This window comes from Zootoca vivipara, chromosome 3, assembly GCF_963506605.1.
Source record: "Zootoca vivipara chromosome 3, rZooViv1.1, whole genome shotgun sequence".
NCBI classification, from domain to species: Eukaryota; Metazoa; Chordata; class Lepidosauria; order Squamata; family Lacertidae; genus Zootoca; species Zootoca vivipara.
In genome coordinates, this window is record NC_083278.1 from 37879288 (window position 1) to 37907185 (window position 27898).

General features: G+C 40.8%; 1 protein-coding gene across 3 annotated transcripts; it reads right to left on the reverse strand.

Annotated features, from left to right (window-relative positions):
• Positions 1–225: 225 nt before the first annotated feature.
• Positions 226–22756, reverse strand: LCA5 (lebercilin LCA5). Of its 3 annotated transcripts, XM_035109544.2 has the most exons (9): positions 22621–22756; positions 17799–17920; positions 14699–15079; positions 13193–13722; positions 11919–12056; positions 10216–10312; positions 9117–9265; positions 7533–7665; positions 226–5660 (listed from the first exon to the last, which is right to left on the reverse strand). In XM_035109544.2, exons 3-9 carry the CDS (start codon positions 14892–14894, stop codon positions 4855–4857), a joined length of 2049 nt encoding a protein of 682 aa, XP_034965435.2. In that variant the 5' UTR covers positions 14895–15079; positions 17799–17920; positions 22621–22756; the 3' UTR covers positions 226–4854. The 3 variants fall into 3 exon arrangements, with proteins under 3 accessions (XP_034965435.2, XP_034965436.2, XP_060128540.1); XM_035109545.2 differs by lacking the exon at positions 17799–17920; XM_060272557.1 differs by lacking the exon at positions 22621–22756 and having other exon boundaries at positions 14699–22594.
• Positions 22757–27898: the final 5142 nt, after the last annotated feature.

Sequence of the window (27898 nt, forward strand, 5' to 3'; positions counted from 1 at the left end):
ATTGGCAATTAATTCATTTTTAGGGAATGTTTTATTCCCCAAATGACTTATTTTTTGTCACCAGAAATTCTGGTGAGTTATCAGAAAGGGAGGTGATTGGGGGAGAGTTCTGATGCCAGAGTGTGGTGCATAAAATTGTGCCTCAAAATCATATACAATTTTTTTTGGCCAAGATGTCATTTAAACAAACCATTTATTTATAGAGTTGTGGTAGTTAAAAGTGACTCTGCAACTGCACCCTTTGTTATGAGGCCTGGTCAACTGAGCTGCTGTACCTGGTAAACTTTGTTACGAAGAACAAGCCTGCACCCACTTTGGGTATGTATTTGCAGGCTTGAGTTTGTCTCTTTACTTTACAGGTCAGCCTTCTCCAACAATAATAAAAAAGCTGGCCACATGATGATTCCAAAAAGACACCCATCACCACCCTCTAGGATCTGCACTCCAAACGGAATGAAACTCCTCAAGAAGAGTGAACATCAAACAGGTCTTTGAATCAAATCACAAATTCACCTGTGTAGAAAATTCACCATCCTGCTGGGATAGCTCAGTTGGTAGAGCATGAGACTCTTACTAATCTCAGGGTCATGGGTTAGAGCAGGCATCCCCAAACTGCGGCCTTCCAGCTGTTTTGGCCTACAACTCCCATGATCCCTAGCTAAAAGGACCAGCGGTCGGGGAAGATGGGAATTGTAGTCCAAAACAGCTGGAGGGTCAAAGTTTGGGGGTGCTTGGGTTAGAGCCCCATGTTGGGCAAAAGATTCGGGGTCCCTTCCAACTCTACAATTCCATGATTCTGTGAAACATTTCATAAGATCTGTTAACCCTTATTGGAATCTGCAAACATTGCTTAGTACATGCAGGTCCTGACACATGTGCAAGGACAGAAGATACAAGGCTGAATGTCTAGTCCACCACTGGAAGCAGTTTGAACTTTATTGGGAAGGAGATTTTCTTATTGATTGTTCCCAGTGCTGGATTCCCCACAGGCGTATTCCTCATTGGAATAACCTGGGTCCCACTCTCCCACAACTAGGGTGGAGTAAGCACATTTTAACTGGCTGAGCCAACAGTTGCTGTTAGCGTTCATTTTGCAAAGGCTTTGAGAAACGTCAGATACGGAAATGGTACAGCTAAAAAAACAAAAAACTCAATATAAATAACTACTTCTTTCTAAATATATGTACCATTGAGAGCTATATTAACGCGAAACAAATATGTGGATGGATTTCTCATGCAAACTGCAGTTAATCAAATCTACAGTGTGTATCCTAGCAACATGCTAGTAGCCAGCTGACAATAGTACTGAAGGACGGCTTGCTTGTTTTTGTTTTTTTGTACAGATATCACTCAGATCTTATTACTGACTGAAATAAATAATTTTATTGGAAGGATACATATGGTCTGGAGAAAAACGGAAGTTTCTATGTTCTGTGCCTCTTAGAAGCTTTGTGTTAGGAATAAAGAGGGTCAATAAAAGTGAAATGATATTGTCTTCTAATAAGTGCCATTAGAAAATGAACAAAATATGGCACACAGCTATTTCTGAAGTCAGAATTTTGACTTTTGAGAGCTATGCTATGTTGGCATTTTAAGCATGAGCTTACCTTTCATACCTCTGCAACCAATTAGTATCCCATGTGTGGTGAAAGGAATCTTAGGATATATGCTCCTTCAGTGAAAAATTGTCTCATTAGTAGAATTAAAAGATGTCAGAGACAATCAGTGTTGGAAGTAGAATGTTGGCGCTTCACACTGTATCATCCTGATCACATAGGATTGTTATTAACATAAAGTCTTAATGTAACTCATCCCAATCTTTGGATAAGGTGGAAAAGGTATGGAGAGGTCTAAACACTTTTTTTTTGAAACAGATATGATCTACACAAACCCATCACAGAAATATTTTAATATAAATCATTCTGTTTAAAAAAACAAAACCCCAAGCATTATTTCAAGGTGGAACTTTTGACACAAAATATAAAGTTATAAAAACAAATTGAACATTACATAATAAATAGATATTAAAAATCAGTACAGATGGTAATATTTTCATAGCATTAGCTCTAAAACAATTCTTTTAAAATACATACTATATTCTTCTGAATCATAAAAATGCTTAGTTTTATATTACAAGGAAAAAACATTATCGCCCTTTAGTGTTGCATTAAAAATGCAAAGGTTTTCAGTGCTAAGAAGCTCCCTCTCAAGGCTACAGGCCACACATCAGCTGTTGGGACCCTGAAGCTGCTGCACAACGGGGTACCAACAGGTGACACATGAAAGACCACAGCGAAACACTTGTCAAAAGTTCCCACCAGCTCCCACAGGCGGATCACAAACAAATGTCAAGATGGAGTCTGCTGAGATTCTGACTGGAAACTTTGAAATGGTCAAGCTCCATCTATATCGCAAAGCAGAATACTAAAATCAAACCTCCACAATAGCTATTTGCACTGCCCCAAAAATCCACTGTGGCCTTTCCCACAAGGTTTCAAAAAGCCTGGCAACTAAACTAGTAACTGAGGAGATTGGCAAAAACCGAAGGGTACTTTGGAGCTGTATGGACGCACGACTTGCGTCAAGCAAATATGGCATCTCTAAAAAATCCAGGTTAGCCAGCAAAAACGAAAATGGCAACTGGTAGCTACATAGCATAATAGCCATGACCCAAATGGACCATGTTTCTCATTGTGGAATTGTTTCCTAATTTGATTCTGCAGCAAATGATAGTGTGTTTGTCTTCTTTGCATTGCCTTTAACCTCATCCTGGAACACCAGTATTCCTTTCGTGTGTTTGTACGTATTCAATATCTCTTGCCACAACAAAGTCACTGACAGCTTGAGTTACCTGTTTAGATGTATGCATGCAAGGGGAGCGGGGCCACAGAGGCAACTAGTTTTAGTCTCTGTCCCTCTCTCCTAATCAACAGTTGCCATCAGAGACTGAAGCATCCTCCTTATCATCGCTAGGAGACTCAACTCCAAGTGCTCATAAGGCCTCTGGCAGTCCTAAAGAGGTCAAAAGCTTTAGGGTGGCAGACTTCTACATGCACACCAAAGTGAACAAGCTATTTTTCATCTTTCAACAGCTCTTTGCACTTTATGTGGATCTGACCCAACTCAACTATGTTCTCTAGACTGGGACAATTGTCTATAGCAAAAATAAAAACAGCCCCAAAAGGTGAAGTTGGTGATTCGCTTCAGCTAGACAATAGTGCAAGTCCAACAGATATATTTAAGTTGAGATCTGGACTACTGCTAATCAATTCTTTTGCTGATGTTTTTAGATTGCTTCCTATTCAAAACGTTCCATATAAGTAGTATGAACTGAGCATTTTACACAACCAAAGAACTGCAATTAAAACTAAGTGACACAGCCAAATGTACATTTTTACCAGCCATAGCACTAGATCTTCATAAGTCTCATATAAACATTCCCAGTTATGTCTTACATTAAAGTTTTTAAAGTGAACAAAAACTAAGTATTAAAACAAATCCAATTAATTTGCTCAAATATTATAGTATTTTTCATTATGGCATTGCAGGCTAACTGCCTGTTGATGGAAAAGAATCTGTTCACAGAAAAAGGACAGAAGCAATTTTCAGCAGTCACCTGTACCCCTTTCAGTGGCCTCTTGAAGTCTGCTCCAGGGAGGTTGGAGGACCCTCTGGAACAGATTTAGGAAGAGAGCTGGGTACTGCAGTTCCATTAATTCTCTTCCATCCGCCGACAGCCACCACTGGATATCACATCAGACAATATTTAATAAATCCTCTAAGAACAACTGTAGAAGGTTGTGTTGGACAAGTCCACTTCATTAAGTGGACTGCGCTCGTGGCTGCAATCTGCAACCCATTTACAACAGAGAAGGCTTGTTAATGGGATTGGTGTGATATACTGCAGTGTAGCTGAGGACAAATTAAGCAAGTGCTAGGTTAACCTAAAATGTGGCAATGCTTTTTCACTTCACCATTAAACCATTTTCTCAGAGAAATTACAAAATTATCTGGAGTCCCATGAAGTCCTACATTCAATTTGACTGAATGGCAACATCAGATTCCCTTCTATTATAAGTAAAATAGCCTTGGTATTGCTTTTCTTAATATCTAGGCTTATTTCGCAAGACCAGGTGAACGAGCTGATGGGTTGAAAAGTCATCATAATATGCCGTCTCGTTTGAACTGTTCTCATTTCTTAGTTTAACAAAAATGTTTGCATTTAACCTCCACTGTATTGAAACTATACTACTTGGGAGACACCCGATAGTAGAGACTCCCTTCCCTGATGGTGCAGGTGGAGGATTAAAATTGCCCTCAGAACTGGTTAAAGCCATTTGTAGCTTTTATCTTGCCCTAGACAGAAAATGTAAAGAAGAGTAGCAATGGAAACTACTTTCTTACTAGGGGGGGAAAGGAAGGAATTTCAGCTATTTCTTCTTGAGGCCACATGCAAAATGTATCCCCTAATGATGTCACGCAGAAGCACCCTGACTCACTGTGCCACCAAGCTGTGTGCATTTAAAAGTGAAGGATGGAAAATATCTAGAGAAGACGGGGAGATTATGATGAAGGTGGGCGGGCAGAGAAGACTGAATAGACTGGGTAGGACCATGCTAAGAAACCCGACAGATTGGTATACCTACATCAGTCACCACTTTCAATTGCTTAGGGCACCCTAGATAAAAAAAGCTGCATTCTTGATGACACATCAGGCCACATATCCCAATTTCCCCCACGTATATATTTTCAGTCACATCATATTTATAACGATATCTGAAAAGTTTTAAAAACTATAAATAGCGCATTAAATACACGTACTCTTTTACACATACGGACTTTCCCAGAATATAATCAATGCAACAGTACTTCCTCAATCTCGTCTTCCAAGTAATCAAAAGCCTTCACTGCTGGTCTGCTTGCTGTGTGCTGCAGTCGGTGCCTTTTGGGGTTGAAGTTTTTCCCTTCGCTGAAGAAATGATCGCCGTCATCTTTTACATTGACCGTGGAGCCTTTATCCTGGAAACCGTTGTTTGGGCCGCTGTCTTGTCGGAAAGTACCCAAATCGTTTTTCTTAGGTGGAGTGATGGTGTTGGCGCCACTTCCAAACAGCTGCTCCATTAAGTTGGACTTTTTATCTCTCTTCGTGTGGAGACCCAAGTCCTCCTTAGTGGGTTCGTCAAGGAAGTCGTTTTTTTGATTAGCCCAACTTGGCCTCCCCGATACTTTCCCAAAAGAAGGTACATAGCAACCAAATGTCAAATCGGTGCTTGGGCTTGTGGTCTCTATATTTTGCTGTTTCTGGATTTCCCCTTTCATAGCTGTATTGTGCTGGCCATAGTCCAGAAAACCATTGAATAATTTCTCAGTTGCTTCTGAGCTCTGGTATGGCCTCTTACTTTTTTCCAAGGAATATGGCATAGTTACCATCTCCGAAGTGTGCTCCTGTGAAGTAACTTTTATATTGATCTGTGTTTCCTTGTCAATTTCATACATCTTAGAAAGCAGGATTGCCTTCCGTCTTTCCTCTTCTTCGCTTTCATTATTTTGCATCCCATTTCCCAAACTATAGATGTCTGTCTCCATTTTTGCTTTTTCTTCTTTTTCCAGCAGAAGACTATTTTCCCTCTTTTTTCTCTCAGATTCTTCCTTTTCCCATTCTGTGGGTTAAAGCATCAACAACATTGACTTAGTATGATATATTATTATGTTAGTCACCTTTGTGGATGACTTACAATGAAACACCTTCTTGGTTTCTAAATAACCCAAGGCGTCCTTGCTTATTTTACAGAATTCCATTTCCTTTTGAGTTCAAACAATTATATAAAGCTCAGTTTTGATTGATGTTGTCACCATCAAGGTTTTGAAAATGATCTACAACTATCCTTACAACTCAGGGTTGGGAAGCCTGTGGCCCTGCAGAAATTGTTGGATTCCAACTCCCAACATCTCTGACCATTGTCAATGCTGGCTGGGGCTGATGAGAGTTCAGAGTCCAAATGTAAATACAACTTTATTTACTCTGAAGTCTGTGAACCTGGTGAAATACTATCATAGAATCATACAGACCACATGGAAGAGACCACAAGGGCCATCCAGTCCAACCCCCTGCCAAGCAGGAAACTATTTCTGCTTGAAAACTTAACATCATATAAAGCTCACCATTTCCGCCCCCTGAGCTCTACTTTTTTACTGGAGTTTTGGTCGATTTTTGAGAAGCGTGCAGTGAGTTTTGAACCCCATGTTTAGTTAAACATGCTTGGGCCCATGTGTCATGACACAGCAGGTACGGGGAACATACTGTACATGGGCTTCCCCATGTCTGATAACCTTCCACAACCAATAATTGCATTTGGTTCTGCACACATTTCTCAGGTTTGACCTCAGTGGCATTGTGCACACATAAACTGAAAACTGGAGCAAAATTGTTCCAGAAATGCAGTAACCAAGAATGTGTTGGTACTGAAACAACTCACCTGTCACTGTTGATAAAAACACCCCTCCAAAATGCACCAAAAATACAAGTTTCCTGTATTGAAGCTTAACACTATCCTTTCTAAAAGGAAATATAATTCCAAAGGACAATTCTTTTATGAAATGAAAAAACAAAATGTTAATGGCATGTTTATTTACCTTTTTGCACTCCTTTAAATAAATAAATAAATTTCAAAAATAAATGGGACAGCGGGTGGCGCTGTGGGTTAAACCACTGAGCCTAGGGCTTGCCGATCAGAAGGTTGGCGGTTCAAATCCCCGCGACGGGGTGACCTCCCGTTGCTCGGCCCCAGCTCCTGCCAACCTAGCAGTTTGAAAGCACGTCAAAGTGCAAGTAGATAAATAGGTACAGCTACAGCGGGAAGGTATATGGCGTTTCCGTGTGCTGCTCTGGTTCACCAGAAGTGGCTTTGTCATGCTGGCCACATGACCTGGAAGCTGCACGCCGGCTCCCTCGGCCAATAAGGTGAGACAAGTGCCGCAACCCCAGAGTGGGTCACGACTGGACCTAATGGTCAGGGGTCCCTTTAAATAAATGCAGAAGATGAGAACTCTCTCAGTATAATCTGAGAAGGAACAGGGCTAAAAAAATGTGTGGGCGGAATGACTTCTGCTGGTACAATAGGGCTCCCTCCTCCTTGTATGTACTCTGTGTTGTCCACAAATCTACCTCAAAGAATAGACCGGAACAGATTTGGAAGACATGCAGGGGGCAGGGGAGAGGAAAAACAAGTCCCACTGCACGGCGTATGTTGTTCCATCTGCAAAGAGCACTATTTTGAACGCAGCCCATAATCTTTTCACAAGCAGCACAGCCAATAAATACTAAGAATCACACGTTTTATTTTCTTCAAGAAAAATAAATTTTCCTATGCTTATTAGCATGAAGTGTTTCACATATGAATTAATATCCTGCCTACTAAAAGAAAGTGCAATCCTGTACATGTTTACTCAGAGTAAGTAGTAAGTCTTGTTCAGTTCACAGAAAGTGGATAGGATGGCAACCCCAGGTTGCAAATTTAAGTGCATTTCCTTACCATCTCTTAGTTTCTTGGCTCTCTCTTCCAATGCCTGCAGCTCCTGATCACTTTTCAGTCTTTCCTCTCTTTCTCTGCTCTGCTCTTCCTTGAAGCGTTCTGCTTGTTCTTTCCAGTCTTTAATTGACTGTTCCTGAAGGAAGTTTTAAATATAGAATTGAAGGGTGGAATATAACGCCACATTCTTCCCGTTGTTACATCCGTGCAGGCGTGCCTGATCAAACAGGACCCCTTCCCCTTGTGTGCCCTTGCAAAGCCAATTTTTAGGGCACGGGGGCAAGGGGGGAAGTCCCATTGCACAAGCGGAAGTCCTTGTGCAGGGCTTCTGATGACAGGTCTGGTTAGGTGAATGCTGCCTGAAGGATTATTATTATTATTATTATTATTATTATTATTATTATTATTATTTTTAAAAAGATATTTGGAAAAGGATATGCTATAGCCAGTTGATTCAATGGCCTTATATTAATTTCCACTAATGGAAGATTTGGCATCATATCATGGCCGTACAGAGCCTGATCCTCAGAACAAATAAAAGACATCAACAAATAAAAGACTGTTCGACTTTTCCCCAAACCTACTGTTTCTTCAGGGCAAATCCTCCACTCACTTATCACTGGACTTGCTCACAGCACTAATTTATATAATTATATACCACTATATCGTCAAAATATACAGCAGTGTTTTTTTTAAAAGCATAAAACAGCTCCAGCTCATTGCTCCTGGAGTCAGTTTTGAAATGAGAATTCAAACACTGACATGGTACACTTAAGAGCCTATGGGGGAAAAAGAGATGGGACAGTCTCTCTTTCCTTTTCTGTTCTCTAATATGCAGTTCTGCTCTGTCCATCCCTTTTTGCTTCCCCACCCATGTTCTCCTCAATCCCATTGTACAACATCCTGATGGCAGTCATAACATTTTCAGGATCTGGATTACACATGAAAATGGTTTTTTGGGGGAGTTGGGGGGGGGCAAAAACCTGTGAACTCCAGGGCATTTCTTCAGAAACAAGGCAGAGGATTACATCTAATCCAAACATTCAATTATGATTATTCCCCCCCCCAAAAAAATCAGTGTAAGGGTGCTGAACGCACAATCCACAAGCTGGATGAGCCCCCCCCCCCCCGGCACAAGGCTTTTAAAGTGGTCAGCCAGCTCCAATCTTCCTTCTTCAGCTCAGTGCTGGGCAGAGAGCAGAAGTTTAAACATCTTCTCTGAGCCCAGTGATGGGATGGAGATGTGTGTGGTGTGTGCATGAGAGAGAGGCCTCTGTGCCTGCATGTGTGTGAGGGGAAATGTATGCTGTGAGCTGTATGCATGGGGCATGTCTATGAGAGGGCACAGCCCCTTTTGGCCACGACCACCACTAGCATGTGACCCTTGGAGATTGGACCACTCCTGAATTTGTCCTTTACACTGTTTGGGAGTCCTCTTACTAACAAGCTCACACAAGCTCATACTTTCAGTCTGCCTTACTTTCACCCCAGGTACAAAGGATAACAAGGCTCATTTTCAACCACCCTTTAGGAACTTATCCTCATTGCACTGAGAACAGTGATTTGCAAAACGAGGGCTAAACTCACCATTCTGAGATGTGCGTCATCTTCCTTTTCCTCTGGTATTCCATCAGAAAGAAAGTCTGGTGGTTGAGGAAATTCTACTGGAGAAAAGCATCCAGTAGTCTGGACTCCTTTTGTTATCTGTAGTTCTCGTTTAGTATTCTTATTAGAAGCTGTAAATAAATGAATGCTCAATTCACATCACTTTTTAAAATAGATTTAATTTTAAACAGTCTAACATGAAGGCTAGTGTTTCCTTAGTCGTCTGAAGGTCCTAAACATATACAGTTGTACCTTGTAAGTAGAATGGAATCCGTTCTGGAAGTCCAGACCAAAGCACAGCTTCTGATTGACTGCAGGAAGCTCCTGCAGCCAACAGGAAGCTGCAGAAGCCCCATCGGACGTTTGGGTAACAAAAGAACATTTGCAAACCAGAACACTCACTTCCAGGTTTGCGGCGTTCAGGAGCCAAAACATCCGAGTACCAAGGCGTTCAGGATCCAAGGTACGACTGTACTAACCTGATAGTCAGGCTTCGGTCTGTGGAATAAGGAAAGCAATTTTCAAGTATTCCCCCTCCCCCTCTCCCAAAAATCTGCTGTAGTGTGTTGGGGAACCCTCCAGGGCAGATTTCAGGGCAGGTGAAGGGTTTTGCGGGGGAAGGAGGAATCACCAAAAGTTGGTTCTCTCACTGCCCCACTGACGAAACCCTTAGATGAGCAACACCACTGGATAGAACTCAAAGCCCACCTATTAGAAAATGTATAATGGAATTTGGAGCTATAAAGGGGGAAAGTATATTTGGAGGGTAGTTTTCATTCCCTATCAAAACCAATGTATTCAAAACTCAAACCTCTTGATGTGTCACAGCCCATCTCATTCATTACAACTCTAGACTTCATTCTCCTTTTAAGTATATACTTGCCAGACAATGACATTCCTTGAATTTTTAATTGTTCAACTTCAGGATAAATATCATTTTGATTAAAAAACAACACCTAAACATTGAAAGGATAAATTGTGGGGTCAAAATTCCAGGCGTTGATCATTATTGACTGATATGACCACTGAAACTCAGCTTGGCCATTAGATTTGCTTATAAAACTTTCCAGAAAGTGTTTACCTTTTTTCCTTGGTGCAGAATCAACATCTTTTTTGGGTGAAACTTTTAACATCCGATTAGCATATATATTTTTTGCATCCAGTTCTCTTTCTTTTTCCTAATAAAAAAATGTGAAGTAAATTGTCAAAAGGCTAATCAGAAACACTTCTTCACTTTCCTTGTATTACAGAATTTCTAGATACCATCTTCAAAAAAGTTATGTACTAAAAATATTTGCTTTCCTGCCTCTATAACAATTATTTTGCAAGTCTTGCTTTACGATGCGCTTTACCTCCTGGCATACAATGAAGAAGCAACTGGAGGTGTAAAATGAGCAAATTTGCCTATAATGGACAATACAACAACAACAACAACAACAATTTGTACCCTACCCAACTGAATGGGTTGCCCTAGCCACTCTGGGTGGCTTCCAACATATATAAAAGCATAACAAAACATTAAACATTAAAACGTCCCTATACAGGGCTGCCTTCAGGTGTCTTCTAAAGGTAGTATAGCTACTTGTCTCCTTGACATCTGATGGGAGAGCATTCAATAATAATAATATTCTTATTCTTATTTTATTTTACATAATTTTATTTATGCAGCACTAGCCAAAGTATAATTGTTGATGCAACTCCAGATCCAAGTCATATTGAAACGACAACATTCATCTTGCAAAATGTTTACAGTACTTCCAGGAAGAAACATACAACTATGAAATACAAGAATGGTTTTAGGAATTCACTCACTGCAGCCCCCTAAATGGAGTTGCCACTGCAAACTTATTCACTCAGCACTTGAGAAACACTCAAATCCTGTTCATGAATGCTGCAGTCACAGTTATGACAATGGGAGTCACATGAGCAGGGTGCATAATGACACACAAACACTTCTGTGGAATGCTCTGGCAAGCTTTTCTCCATGTGCTTGGGTAGAATGCAAGCTGCTGAGCGATGCCCCGAAGCAATGACCCTTTTTTTAGCATAGTACAGCAACTTTGTGGGATGCAGGTGGTGCTGTGGGTTAAACCACAGAGTCTAGGGCTTGCGGATCAGAAGGTCGGCGGTTTGAATCCCCACGACGGGGTGAGCTCCCGTTGCTCGGTCCCAGCTCCTGCCAATCTAGCAGTTCGAAAGCACATCAAAGTGCAAGTAGATAAATAAGTACTGCAACAGCAGGAAGGTAAATGGCGTTTCCGTGTGCTGCTCTGGTTCGCCAGAAGCGGCTTTGTCATGCTGGCCACATGACCTGGAAGCTGTACGCCGGCTTCCTCGGCCACTAACGCGAGATGAGCACCGCAACCCCAGAGTTGGTCATGACTGGACCTAATGGTCAGGGGTCCCTTTACCTTTACCTTTTTTACAGCAACTTTGTAATCTGTTTAGCTGTAGTCACCAATGGTGGCAAATTTTGAAAGAGTGGATCGGAGGTCTCTACATTCAGTCGTGTCTGGAGTGCCCAGGCAGATTCTCTGCAGCTTATTTAGACTGCCATTACTGTGGAGTACTAACTTCGTCTCTACAGGCATATTCTGTGCTATGGGATGTTTTGGAAAAAATATCACATCGTTCAAATGCATAACCCGCTATCAATTTGGTTAAAACTCAAAATACTACCATTGTGCAGTCCTGATGCAACTCCCAGGCCACCAGTGGGTCTATCTCAGTCCTGGAAAATCATGTGCTAAGGCTGTTCTATTCAAGAAAAGTTGCAGTTTTTACCTTTAATTTTTGACCTAGCCGTTGGACTTCCTCTTGGAGAACTTTATTTTCTTCCTGGGCATCACATAATTTCTTTTTCTCAGAATGCAATTGTCTTTGGAAACTACTATTACTGAGGTCAAGGTTCTTCTCCAAGTCCTACGATTGAATATATCAGAAATACCAATTTCTCCAAATGTCTGTTAATTTTTCAACCTGAAATAATTATTTAATGAGAGATGGGGGGACAGGACCTTCCTCAACACCAATCTTCATGGTAGTGCAAGGAATCTTGGCTATTTATTTTACAAAGTGGTATGTTATTTCATTTTACTTATATTTTATTTATCTCGACATTTTCACCCTGTTTTCCTGTGAGAAAAATCAAACTCAGGGCAGTTTATGCATAAAAATATAGAACAGAAGGGAAAAAATCCTGACAACGAAATGAAACAAACTATCAGCAGTAATTTAATCATCATCATAAAAAGCAGCAGCAGGAAACCAACATATCTTCAAAGACTTTGCTTATCCCTTTAATTAAGCTTTTGTAAAATTATACTTTGTTTAAATCTTTAATTTAACAATTAATGTCAGATCCAAAGGTGTCATTGTGTTCATCGAAGGGGCACTTTCATGAATGGAAGGGACCTTTGATTCACTGAAGGCATCTACAGAGCGAAGGTGGGGAAAGAATTTTAGCCAGCTGCCCATCCTTCATTGTGTTCCAGAGGACTCCAAAACCAGAGAAAGTTTTTTTGGGGGGTGGGGTGGGGACACAAGGATGGGGGAAGATGGACAACTGGCAAAAAAATGCCTCTCTGTCTTCCAGTATCAAGCACTGGGTGAGTCACATCATGAGGGGAACTCTGCTCACAGGATCTTAGGATCCAACCCAGTAAATAAAATGGAAAGATGGATAGAGGGGTTCCCTTTATCTATTATGCAGTCCTATACATATGGTACCTACTTTAAAAATAAATAAATATTTAGAAGTAACTGAGTACATTGGAATATTATTCCCAGGTACATGTATATAGGAATGCAGTCATTGGGATTTTAAGACTTAATGAATAACAATAGCATTAATGATTGGTGGAGCATAAGCATTGGTGAAATTAGCATTTACTGTCTTTATTTATACATTGCATTTCCCCCCCTCCCCCCGCTATACCTTTTGCCAACAACGGCTTTGCTATTTCTATATACGCAATCCTATACAATGAGAAATTTCTTAAGAATGGTAAAAAGTAGTTTGAGTGTCTCCCCCCCCCCCCCCGGCCCCGGTTCCCTACCTTAATTCTCTTCTCAGTGTCATCCAGCCTGTTTTCTGCTAAAGCCAGCTTCTTAGCCAGCTCATCGCGTTCCGGAAGGTGCCTGTCTTCAGCAAGCCTTCTCAATTTTTGCAAATTGCTTTTGGCCTTGTACAGCTCCTCCTCCGAAGCCCTGAGTTTCCGCTCCGTCGTTTGTTCTCTTTCTTGAGATCGTCTCAAGCGCTCCCTCAGTATCCTCATCTCGTCACTGTGCCGGGCCAGGAGCTGAGAGATTTCGTTTTCAGTGTCTTCAAACTTATGCAGGGCTTTCTCGTGCCTGTACTGAAGCCGCTTGAGCGCCCTGTTCTCTTTCTGAAGCTCGTCGAGCTTGACATGCAGTTCCGTCAGCTCATTACGGAGCTCGTTGATTTTCAGCAACCTGGCAGAAAGAACTCTCTTTGTAACAAGGCTAATATCTTTGGCAGGAGAATCCCTGTTGAGGCTCTGGGAGCGAAACCCCCAGTGGATCCCTCTTTTGCTGGGCGCATATTTAGAGGCAATTTGCTTAGTGCCTGCAACAAAAGATGTTGGCATTACAAAGAAAATCAACAACCCACCGCTATATTTCTAAGACACACAAGAGCTCTCACAAGAGCAGGCATGTTAAAGGCATGTCCCTTAGTAATAGGCAACAAAAGTTCTGTACCACTCCTAAGACATTAAACACATAATTTCCGCTCTATTTCCAGAGAAAATGAAATAATTCCTCACTGTATAGCAAAACTAGTTTAGCAAACTTTCAATCATTTACTTCTGGAGGTCTATTCTAAAAGTATTATAGGTGTTTTGATCCCAGCAAATCACCTCGAGAGTGGGTAATATCCTACTGTTGTGCCTCTACTGATGGAAGGTGTAGAAGGAAGTTTTCAGAGATTCATCCAGGCCCCCGCCCCCCGAAATCTGCTCCAAATCTGCTCCCAAATCTGCCCCAAATCTGCTCCAAAGTCCTCCAACTTTCTGGAGAAGATATTGGGCAAGCGAGGTTGGGTTGCAGGGGAGAAGGGAATTGCCAAAAATTGCCTCCTGTCAAATACCTTCCAACAGCAGAGAAGCACCAAATGGATTCTACACAGCCATAAACAGAGCCTGGCTGCTCAACAGAGCACAACAACTGAGCGAGTCAGACCAAAAACTGTGTAGTGGAAAGGAAGGAGAACGGTGCCAGAACAGCTCTCTGCTAAGCAAATGCCTCAGCAAGATGAGGGAAGAACTAGGTTCCAATTGCTCATTTAGAACTTGTGGAGCTGCAGGATCCCGCCACTGACAGAAAACTCTTTTCTTTTTCATTCTTATTGAAAATAAAAACTTTTTATAAATCCACAATATGAAAAATAGAAGACTATAGATAATAGAGCACGGTTTGACCTACAGTCATATATACAATTCCTATGCTTACACAAGGAGGAAAGGTACAGCAAAGCTTATTTTACTTCGCAAATGTTTAGGACTGCAGTGTAGTTTAGAAATCATATTTTACCTACCACTTACCTTGGTAATGTGCGAGGCTTTTCAAAGTCTGTGATTTATTGCTTTTTTCTCCAGCGTTTGTAGACTGGGTGCTTATCGTTGGCGAGTGGTCAGAGCCGTGAGAAGAATCCTCATCAGAATAGTAAGAGTTGCTGCTTTTATCACTGTCTGATTTTCTGTTGGGTCCAGAATCGAGACTCCTTCCTCTCTCCCCCATTCTAAATAAAAATAATGTCCAAGACCTTTCCTCAAGGAATATTCATCTTGCCAGAAGATGGCTCACAGAGTCACATTGGAAATGCTGGCTGGCTGCTTGCCAATACATCATTACCCTACATTCAGAAGAAGGGTTGCCGGCTCTCCCTTCGGCAATCAGTAGTTTTCTGGAATGTATGTTTGTTTCTGAATTCAGAGAGGGGAATGGAAGTGATTTAGCATTCCATTTTGTAATATTTTTTTGTTTGTTTGTTTGTTTTATTTATTTATTTATTACTGTAGAATTAAATACTGCCCTTCATCAAAAGATCTCAGGGTGGTTCACAAGATAAAAATACAAGGTAAAAGCACAAATACATAGTTAAAACAAAAACAACAAAACAACAACCCACCTGCCACAAACACATATTTATAACAGACAAAACAATTTGAAAAAAACGTAGCTAACTATTTATGCACCCAACACTGAAATTAGTGTTTGTGTGTATCAGAGAAGTGCAGTTTTGGCTTGTTCATTAAAAGCTGCTGTCAAATATGTACACTTTTGACATTCTTGGTAACATGGCAGAGGAGACAAAAAAAAATTTAAAAGTTTGAAGTAGCGCATTACATCACTTGAAAACAAAATACCGTGGTACCTCGGTTTAAGTACACAATTGGTCCCGGAAGTCTGTACTTAACCTGAAGCGAACTATCCCATTGAAAGTAATGGAAAGTGGATTAATCCGTTCCAGACGGTCCACGGAGTACTCAACCTGAAGCATACTTAACCTGAAGCGAACTATCCCATTGAAAGTAATGGAAAATGGATTAACGCGTTCCAGACGGGTCCGCGGAGTACTCAACCTGAAGGGTACTTAACCCGAAGTATAAGTGTAATTGGTTCTGGAAGTCCGTACTTAACCTGAATCGTACTTAATGTGAAGAGAACTTTCCCATTGAATGTAATGGAAAGTGGATTAATCCGTTCCAGACGGAAAGTACTCAAACCGAGGTGTACTTAAACCGAGGTATGACTGTAATTTAAAAGGTATGGTATCTGGATTGTTTAAATAAACAAGGAAACAAACAAGGAAACCAGAGCAGAAGAACCCATCTGTTCATCAACCATTAATTTATAAAAATTGGAAGTATTTTGATTTCAGAATCATCAAACATTTTCAAGCTCTACATAAGATACTATTTAAGATTGTGGCAATCAGATATTTTAATATTCTGAATACTTTCCCTACCGTTATAATAGCAAACCTATCAACAACAACAAAAGGTGAATCTAGGCTAGGCGTGGGGCCTTTATATTCATTGCTGGACTACAACTCCCATCTACCCCCCACAGTCCAGCAACAGCAGGAGGGCGACAGGTTCCCCATACCTGGCTGAAATCAAGCATTTGTTTCCTACAATTGCCAGTGATGTGTACAGCATAGCTGCCAAGTTTTCCCTTTTCTCGCGAGGAAGCCTATTCAGCATAAGGGAAAATCCCTTTAAAAAAGGGATAACTTGGCAGCTATGGTGTACAGAGATCACAAGCCAGGCCTGCAGGTGATGGTTTTGCCCTGTATGTTCTCAGAGTACGGCACCTTGGAATATGGAGGCTTCATTTAGCTATTGTGGCTAAAAGCTGTCACCTGATTTCTCCTAAACTTGTCTAATACGTTTAAAAAGCTGCCTAAGATCATGGAAAGCACCAGGAGCCTGGATTTGGGCATCATAAGGCTTGCGGTATGCTGCTCCCAGGGCAACATGGCAAGGAAGAGGAGGAGCAAAGTGGGAGCTTTCGTGCAGTGTGCATCAGCATTCTGATCCTTCACGTTAGGCCATAGTTAAACATCAACTATAGTTTAATGCGCCATGGGGACCAGAATGTTATGTGATAAGAGAATAGTAATTTTGGAGAGAGGACGTTAGTAATAAAGAAGTTAAAATATAATAAGAATGGTTAATAGCAATGAAGAAGTAAAGATTTAGAAAAAAAGAATGTGAAGTTAGATTTGGAAACTGCGAGAAGTATTTTAATAATAACTCAAGAAGGGGAAGTGAGGAAGTCAGAAAGGACTAGTTCAGAAGATTTAGAATGATGTTAATGTATCTTTTTTTCATTTTTCTTTTTAATTGCTGTATTTTTTATTTTTTTCTATTTTTAATCGTTTTTTAAAATGTGAAGAATTTGGGGGAATAATAATGGACAAAGTGGTTTTGTATGCTTTTTCCTATTTTTTCTGTATTTCTTGTTAAAATCTAATAAACATATTTAGAAAAAAAGAAAAAAAACAGATTATGTGATATAATTATTTCCCAGGGTAGGCTCAGGTGTTAAACTCTGAAGAAATGGAGCAGGGGTTTGATTCATTATAAGCAGCTTCCTATGTCCATGCATTTTTTTTTTAAAAAATGTATCCTGCTTTTAACCATGTGGGTCTCAAAGTGGCTTACAACAACTAAAGAACACAATTTTTTTTTAAAAAAGAAATTAACCCTCCCAAATTCAAAATCTTCTACTTGATCCACCTACTTGATTCAACCCTAAATTCCAGTGGGGCCTTTAGAATGCCCTCCCATCAGATGTCAAGGAGGTAAGTACCTATACAGCCTTTAGAAGACATCTGAAGGCAGGCCTGTATAGGGAAGCTTTCTAATGTTTAATGTTTCGTTATGTTTTTGTATATGCTGGAAGCCACCCAGAGTGCCTGGGGCAACCCAGTCAGATGGGTGGGGTACAATGATGATTATGATGATGATAAAAAAATGTCTCTATATTGTTCAAGATCTTATTGAAAAACTTTGTCATTTGAACAAAATGATTCAGAGGTTTGTAGGAAAGGAACTCCAGCCTATTAATGATTTTAGTAACCATTCTATAAAATTTCACTGAGTCTTCTAATGAAATCAACCTCAAAATACTTACAACTGTCTGAACCTACAACTTTATGAATCCTTTTCTCTTCATAACTTTATTCCTTTGGATAGAAGTTGGATCTCCCACGTGGCTCCTGGGTCCACTCACTCTCAAGGGCCTATTTTCATTCCCTAGGGCAAGAGGATTCAAAGTTCCTATTGTTATGAACTCCTTAACTAGCATTCCATTCATTTCCATGGATATGAACCATTTCATGCTACATATGACCCTAGCCTGTAACTGCAGGAGTCACCTTCCTAGCCTCCCACACATCCTGGCTATGATCCAGAACCCATTTAATCACTAAAATCCTATTGAGGTCCTTGGAACTACTCCAGAATATGTACTGTAGTTTGATTAGCCCAACCTCTGTGCCTTTTCAGTGGAATTTTGATAAGAAACACTTATTAGGGAAAACAAAGTGGTAGAAATGAGAATTTCCTTCTCAGTGAGTACATTATGCAGAAAAGAATAGGCAGAGATTTCAATTTTAATATGTTATTGGTGTTTTCATTGAAAAGAAGCATTTTTTTCAATATGAAAAACACATTTTAATCTAATTACCGGTAGGTGAATATCCACACTCCTGTATATAAATACAGTATGCCTTGTTCAGTTGATATGGTAAGATTATAATGAATTATTTAAACTGAATTTTCAAATGCAGTTTGAGAGACTACAGAAATAGTCAATGAGTATCTCCAAGCAAATTTAAAAGTACTATTCTTAGTTCAAACACATTGATTAGTATTTTCCCCAACATTAACATACTCAAAGGATGGAAAATGATTAAAATAATAAGAACCATTAAATGCAGCATCAATGAAACAAAAATAAATAAAATGTCACCTGTGGCTGGATAAGCCTTTGGAAACAAAGATATAGATGAGAATATTCTGATAGCTAAGGAAAGGTTTTTTAATAGTACTAGGACAATCCTGCATTTCCCCCTTCTCCTCATTACTTAAGCTTGTGATTTATTTTAATTTGGGAGTGGGGTTACAAATGCAATCTTTAGCTTGAAAATTATGCTGGCAGCAAGATCTGTGTGACTGAAAGACTAAATCAAGATGCAATCAGTTATAGGTAGAAAAGAAAGCGATCAATATTGGGGGGCATTTAATATATGCATATTTTGCAACTGAACGAATTGATCAGAAATATTATTTGACTTTGGTTACCCTGATGACTGTCTATGCATATGTATACATACAAACACACCATATATGGTCAATGTGGAAATGAAACTGAACTGAGTATTAAATGTTAAAAAGAAAATCGCCAGCTGTCAGAATCTTACAGGTGACAGAAAATGCTATGATGAAAATACATGTTTCCAATCCACTGCTGTGCTCCCACATAATTTTGCTATTTTTGCTACATTTTTCAAAGGGGAGCATACAGAAAAATATAACATCAAGGAAATTGGGCTCGAGAAGTTATTAACAAAGTAGTCCAAGTGATATTTTGTCAAAGTATCCTTCTAGTCCTAAGACAAAACAAACAGCAGCAGAGCATCCAAACCCAACAGCAACACAAAACAAAACAAACACTGCTGTTACACAACTGTGGCGTTACAGGCAGATTTACCAGTGTAAAGGTAAAGGGTCGTTGAGGGTCCTTGCAAACTCAATACAATTGTGGATTTTATAAATTAGGAACAGGTTTCTTTTCCGTTTGAAATCCAGAATATTATCTGCCAAGTTTTGCCCAGCTTGGTACCCTGCCAACTTGTAAGCAATTTCATCATCCTAAAGAAGTACTGTTCATTTTAGAGGCTAATGAATTGCTTTGAAATATGAGTTACTTCAGCAAGTATGAGGACTTTTATAATTAAGAAACTTCTTGGTCCATCGCCTTTAACTATCATGGAACACTTTCATTTAATTATGAAGTCATTTTAATTTCAGCACACGCAAGTTAAATCCTCAAGGTTATCTGCATTTCCTTGGCAATTTCGATAACATTGTTCAAAATTCCAGTCATTTACAGACTTACTTGCAAGTAATATGCATGTACTGAAATTAAGTCTATAGAAGTAACAACAGTACAATATAGTTGATAAAAGCCATGAAGGGCTATTTTTGGCCTTATTAAACTAATATCTCCATTTTCCTCATAGGTTTCATTTTCTAATGCATGTTCACAGGTACAGAGAACATGAGGCACTCCAAGTCTCTTCCTTCAGGAAGTTGCAGTACAGGATGTCAATGATGAGCAAAGCTGACTTGTAGCTTTACTTTGTTTACTTGAAAGTAATTCCCACTACATTCAATTGAACTTATTTCTTGACAAGTATGCTTAGGGATCACAGCCTCAGCCTTCAATTTTGACCCATCAAAAATCAATGCCTCCTCCCCAGTTGAGGATTTCACACTGTAATTGTGTGACATTGATGTAACACTGTAATTCTCAGACTGTTACTCCAATGCAAACTCCATTTATTTCAGTAGGGCTTCAACTTAGCTTAGCAGTATGAGGATTGGACGGATGGCACAGCAAGGGATTACAAAGAATTCTTGCAATGAGGTGCAGATTTTATTTCATCACATCTAATGGTCACTAATGGCAGCGAGTGCATATGAATGATAGTGACCAAAGCAGAAACACCTCACATACATAAATAATGGAAGAAAGCTCAATGGCGAATGCAAGCTGGGAACAAGACCGTGTTTTCCTGGAATAATTTGGGTGGGGAGCCAGCAGCCCTCTAGATGCTGCCCGACTCCCAACTTTCATGAGCCCCAGCCAACAGGAACTGTAGTCCAGTGACATCTGGAGGGTCAAAGGCAAGATAGGATTTGTCCTTTTTATTATTGTTGCTGGATGAACATGCTTGAAAACATTTTGTTTCATTTTATGTTTATTCTATGTATCTTTTTTTTAATGTTTGACAAGTATTTTAGTATTCTGCAACATATGTATACATACCGGCCAGTATCTGACAGAATGTGACAGAAGAAGATACGTTGCTTTGTGGTAAATAAACAAGGGATCCATGGCATCATGGTTAACAATATAAACAATCCACACTTGGGAATCTAGTTATATGCTTCGACAAGAAAGTTATGAAATAGCAGTACTGTATCTAAATATGCACAGTTCCTTACATCATTACCAGTGAATCTAATCCATGTTTACTTGGAATTATGTGCCACTGTGTTCAGTTGGCCTTCCTCCTTAGCATATGTGTTTAGGATTGCACCATAGGTGCCATGAATGTCTGCCTATGAATGGTTAACACACCTGCTCTCTAGTAATCAGACCTCAAATAACTGTGCCAGCAAAAATGTACAGCTTCTATGTATTCTGGAGTACTGAACCTTGTGTACCTAATTGACCTGTCCACAAAGTAATAAAAGAGTTACGAAGACAGGCAGGTTTTAAGTTTACCACAGTTACTAGTTTTGGAATGGTGGGGGTGGGGTGGGCAGGGGTAGAGAGGTTTTATGTTCAGAGATTAAATGAAAACAGCCAAGCATCTTAGGATATCTTAAAAACTAACAGTCTTCAGCTGAAAATCTTAAATGGACTTACAAGGGAGTAGTGCCTATTGAACATAGTGGGAATTACTTCTGAATAAACATGCATAGGACTGCGCTATTATTGCGGTGGAACTTTTCATAAACTAGAAATAGGCTTTTGTGAACACTGCCCAAGCATTAAGTGTTATATGCTCAGTTGGCTTGTGCGGAAATACACACATAGAGATAAAAGAGTTGCAAACGTGGCGAACAGGAGGCCATGAAACACAAGAGATTCAACCCCCCAGCCCTGATATAGGCAAGATAAGAAATAAACAGTGCAATTCTATGCATGTCTACTCATGAAGGAAGTCCTGCTTCATTAAATGAAAATACTATTCACAGATCTCCAAGTTCCCAAAGGGGATGGAGGTGTTGGTTTGTGGCAGCAAACAAAGAATAAACAAAGAGGCACCCTAAGGACCAACAAACTTTACTATGGAAATAAGGACTGGCACCCACTTCACCAGATGTGCTTCCAAATATTTATGTCTTCATCCCACATCTAGGGTTGCCAGACTCAATAGAGGAGAGGACTTCTGTGCCTTTAATTGCCCTGCTCTCTTCTGAGTCTGGAAACCTTAAAGAGAAACCAGCAGACCCTTTGCTTTAAATGAAGCAAGCGGGCTAGGGTCCATGAAAGCACATATACTACAACAAACCTGTTAAGTTCCAGCAGCAGGGGTGTGTTGTGTTCAGGCTTGTTAGTCCTACACATTGTATCCCCCCCCCCGGACCTCAAGTTTTACCAACCAGATATCAACGCCCTGCAGCTTGCAATTCAAAGAGCAGGGTGCCTCTGAGCACGTTAGGAGTCATGGGGTGCGTTTTCAGCACCAGAATTTACACTTAAGACTTGCGGCTTGCTTTTTAGCTTTTCTTCTTCATTTTAGCAGCCTAATCCAGACAGTATATATACTCTCTCTCTCTCTCTCTCTCTCTCTCTCTCTCTCTCTCTCTCTGTGTGTGTGTGTGTGTGTGTGTGTGTGTGTCTGTCTGTCTGTCTGTCTGTCTGTCTGTCTGTAATGGAGTCAAAAACCTTTGCTTTCCTCTAGTGCAAAAAGATTTATTTTGCGCCCACTCGCACTAAGGTGCTTTAAGCCTTTGGGAAACATTTGGCAAAAGAGGAAGGAAGGGAGGTGGTGTTTTATAGGGATTTTTTGCCTTGTTGCTTTTTTATTTTTGCACTGCTGCCTTTTGACAACACTCAAGAGTTAGACGGAGGAGAAGGGGGGGGGTAATAATATATCCGAAGAAAAACAGGCGCAGGCAGCCCCCTCCCGCCCCTCGGCCCGCCCCGGCTTTACCTGCCTCCTCGACCCCCTTGCACGAGCCAGACGGTTGCCGAGGCTCAGCTTAAAGGGGCCGCGCCGCCACCATGTCGCGCGTCCCGGGATATTTACAGCAGGTTCCAAGGTAACGGGGGATGAGGCGAGAAGGAAAGGGGCGGGGACCACGGCAGGAGGAGGAGGACCCGGAGCGCGATTATTTCCCCTCCATTGGCCGCCTTCCTTGCCAAAACCCTCGCTCGAAACCCCAATCGCCGCGTGCGATTGGGCCGGAAGGGGCGGGCCAAAGGAGGATGCTCTAGGGAACCTTCCATTGGACCGAAGCTTGGGACAGGTGAAGCTGCTGATTGGCTGCCGGGCCGCGAGAGGCGGAAGTTCTCCGAACCCAACGGGAAGGAGGAGGAGAGCAGCGGGGGGTCGGGGAGCGTCGTTGGGTTGCGGCAGATCCCAGCAGGCCGCAGTTCTGACCCCACTTACTTGAAAGTAAGCCCCGTGAAACTCAGTGGGGCTTCTGAGTAGACACGGGCCACATTCACACTACACGTTTAAAGCGGCGTGGTACCGCTGTAAGGAGCTATGGCTTCACCCAGAGAATTATGGGAGCAGTTCCTCTCCATAGGGAATTCTGGGAAGTGTAGTTCTGAGAACAGGGGGTGTCTCATAAAGCACTCTCTGCACCCTTGGTAAACGACAGTTTCCAGAAATCTTTGGGGGAGAAGCTATAACTTAAAAAAAATGTTCAGGGGTACTCTAATTTTGACTCGGGAAAATCACAATTTTATAGTTCAAATCGGGAAAAATAAATACAGGAAAAGGACAAAGATTCACAAAATGTCTAGGGGTATTCGTGTCCCAGCGCCGCCGCGCCCCCCCCCCCGGAAAAAAGCACTGGTCATAGTGTTTTAGATATATGATGCGAATGTTGCCATGATTAGGAGTGAGCAAGGTTTTGAATTGAGATTGTGAGTGTTTGTTTGCACTTTGTGTGTTAACTAGGTTGCCAATGCCACAATGTATGAATTGGCACCAACACTGTCTTGGTCATTGTAGCTATTCGCTTTCAGGAAGTTGTCGCTTTTGTATTTCATTTTCTTCTGTTCTCCAAAATACCCCCTGGAAATACATATCCAGTTGTGTCCTTGGTGTCTTACATAACTTGAAAAATTCAAATACTTTCAGCTAAGCTAGAAAGTATGTTTTAACACTTACCGTAGGTAGGGACGCAGGTGGTGCTGTGGGTTAAACCACAGAACCTAGGGCTTGCCGATCAGAAGGTCGGAGGTTCGAATCCCTGCGACAGGGTTGAGCTCTCACCTCCCGTTGCTCGGTCCCAGCTCCTGATAACCTAGCAGTTCGAAAACACGTCAAAGTGCAAATAGATAAATAGGTATAGCTCCAAGAAGGAAGGTAAACGCCGTTTCTGTGCGCTGCTCTGGTTCGCCAGAAGTGGCTTTGTCATGCTGGCCACATGACCCGGAAGCTGTACACCGGCTCCCTCGGCCAATAACGCGAGATGAGTGCTGCAACCCCAGAGTCGGTCACGACTGGATCTAATGGTCAGGGGTCCCTTTACTTTTACCTTTACAGCAGTATTAAGTGCTGAGAGAAAATCTCTGGTACCAAATTATTATCGCTACATGTGATAATATATTGTCACTCACACTGGAGGACAGATGGAATGAACCTACATATGTGAAATAAATAACATAAATCGTCTAAGGGAATATACTAAATGAATAACTTCAAGCAGACATATTATATGAATGTAAAAACTACATTTGCCGTAATCATAATGTAACTGATTTTTAAAATGCTACCTTATGCTTCATATTCCTTATTAACAATATTTACATATGAGTCAAATGGCAGGGAAGAAGCTTGGATGGCTTTTTAATGTCATGTATAAAAGTGCCCATATTTATTTTGTTATATTGAAGTGGCACATAACCATTTAAAACTAGTAGAATGGCCTTAAGAAAAAGGCATACAGAAGATAGCGGGATTAAACAAGAAACTAGAAGACAAACTATTAGGATCATCAAAAAATTATATTAGATTTTGACAGTGTTGAATGGAAAGTAGAAGCAAACCATTTTAAATTGCAGTGCAGGTTTTACATTTTAATTAAATGATCAGAAAATATAAAGGAACCAATAACCCTAGTCACAAAACTCTTTGCAAATATAGATTTAGGAATGCATTTACATTGTTGATAATACTGCCAATTCCTAGCTGGATTACAGGAAGTGGAGGCAGCCATAGGCAAATCTAATTGATCTTTAACTAAGATTGGATCAATCATTTGTTTTTAGCAAATGATGAAAAACTAAACTTCCTTTTTTGAAATGTTGCCAGCTTTCAAAAATGAAACAATCACCCCCACCCTTTTCATCCCATGTTTGTGAAATCAGAAGCTAACTCTCCCTCAGAGAATTCCACTGAATTTCACATGCAGGGCTGCCACCAGAATTCAGTGCTGCCAATGGACCCTGACCACAGGGCAAGGTTAAAACATGCTGAGGCCCTAAACTATGTCATGTTTAAGAGGCATCATAACATTACCAATAAATGTGTATTATTTAACAGAAAGAACAATGAAAATAGAAAGAATAAACTTTTTATACATTGATGCCAAAGAAAGTCTGCAGCCTATGGTGGCACTCCTAGTCAATTAACTGGGCAGAAAGCCCAAGTGTGGCTGAGAATTGTACCAGAGAAAGAACTGTAGCATGAAATCTAGATGGGCAGTAAGGTGTGGGATGGACATTCCAAGAGTATTAGGGATAGTAGACAGCCCAGGGTAAAGGCGGAATAAAGCTGAAGGACAAGATGTAGTAGCAGGAGATGAGATGACTGGAATTGCAGAACAGGTAGCCAAAGGCCCTGGAGCTTGGAAGAGTAGCTCCAAATTTAAGGTTTCTCAAACTGGAGAGTGGAAGAGATGCAGAATGTGAAAAGGTATCTCACTTAGTTACTAATGTGGTGCCTCAGCTTGGCCAATGGTCAGGGATGATGGGAGTTGTAGTCCAACAATATATGGAGGTAGGGCACCATGTTGGCCTGATTGTCTACAGCCTGTAGAACCAAGACATCCATTTTCCTAATATCCACCTCTCGGTCTTCAGATGCCAAAACTGAATGGATGAAAGGACTTGCAGCTCCTGAGCTGTTATAGTGTTCAGGGCTTGAAACTCAGGACACTTAAGATGGTGGTGGCCTTGTGTTGGCAGGGTGGTTGCTGCATGCAATTCAGATCATAAAAACTGTTGGATCTGCTTCAGCTTTCTGGCTCTGGCAGTGGCCAACCATAAGAAGTTTACAAGCAAGGCATGGTGGCACCAATAAATATTTAACTGCTCGTCCAGTAGATCAAGGGTTGGGAACCTTTACAACCTGAGGGCCACATTCCCTTCTGAGTAACCTTCAAGGGGCCACAAGCCAAAAGGTGAGTGGGGCCCGGGGCAAAATATGTAAAAATAATTGAAAGGTGGGGCCTGGGGTGAAAGGATGTAACTGGAGAAGATGTGTGGCCTGGAGAGAGTAGCAAGGGCCAGATAGAGAGGTTAAGGTTCTCGACCCCCTGTAGTAGATTCAGGCCTCAGTCTTTATTATTTAAGGGAATGGTGTAGGAAAAAATGTCTCACCAGTCTCATCAGTAGGGCTCACTTTGAGGATGGGCAGTGCTTGGCAAATGCCATGTTTTTGGAGGGGTCCCACAGCTAGTCACCAGAGTGACCTGGCTGCCCTGGTGATCACCAGTCTCAGATCACCTTTTTGCTGGTGACATTCCCCACTGGTTTTGATTCATCCGCTCAAAGGCAATTGTATAGTTTTATAAACTAGGACATTTTTTAAAATTACTCTTATTTCCTGCTGCCTAAGATGTTCAGCTGCTGTCGGCTTTCATAGCACTGAGCTATTTGTAGCTTCCTCACAGGATTTTCCAATATATCCTCCTGACAGCAACAGCAGCAGAGCTGCTCCTGTCACTATTGATATCCCTTTTGTACTTTTTGGCAGGCAAACATGGATGAGACTCCTGTGAGCTGAATAGTGTTCCCACAGCATATCAAGGCATCAGAATTTGCATCGCCTACAGTGAATCGTAATTTACATTCAAGAAATAAGGCTTTATCTGAAATTTTAAGCCTTGCAAGGGAAATCGCATATTTCTCTCTCTCTCTCTCCGATACACACACACATCACTTTCATAATTTTGCATTAATTATCATAATTTTTGTTTCATGTCCTGGCTTTGATTTTGATCTCTCTTCAAGTTTTCTTTCATTTAGTGCATTTAAGATGTTGGACAACTAGAGAACAAAAACCAGTATCACACAGTATACATAATGGATGGAATTCAATAACTTATTTGAAGTAAATCCATCGAAATTAGTGAACATGCCTAAGCTAGGTCCACTAATTTCAGTGTGGCTAATCTGAGTAAAAGTTGCTTGAATTCCACGCTATGGAAAATGAGTCATTGATTTTTATTTTTATTTATAGTAGGGCTTTAAACTGTGTATTAGTTGTGTTGACTTTGATATGTAAAAATAACACTTACCAATTAGAGAATAGATCTGTGTAGATCAAAATGATCATGATTAGTCTGACCAACACGCAAGAGAGATGGGTTGGGATCACATCATTTGGTTCCATCTCTTGCACTCAAGATTTTGTCACCACAGAGGATTTATATGATTTGCTTTAGCTTTTATTGTACAACTTGTATCTTGAAAAAAAGTGGAAGTTATCAATCACACATACAGAGCCTACATATATTGATGTGTTGACATTTAGGACCCTTATGATGATGAGACCTTGAATGTAGTATGGGATAGGGTTAGTAGGCTTGATTCTGATCTCCTCCTCTTACCCTGCCCTCAGATCAATCATTACACAGGTAAAATGTCTGCATATGGCTGCTGAACCTACTTCTCCAAGGTTTTCTGTTAAATTTATCTGTTCTTCTACCACATTTTTCTCCTCACAACAACCCTGTGATGTAGCTGAGGGTGATAGTAACTAGCCCAGGATAGTGAGCTTCATGGCTGAATGGGAATTTCAACCCAGGTGTCCCCAGTAGTAGTCTGACACTTCACTACACCACAAAAGGGGTGGTTGTATGGAGGTCCTTTCCTAACTCTTTCTGACTTGCGCTATATACTTTCTGAACCATTTCCTTTCTCCTTAAGTCTAGTGACCATTAAGAATATAATTCTGCACCTATGTTTGTAGCAATGAGGGGACTCACAGACGTATCCTCGGTTTAAAGGAATAACAGAATCATTTTGAA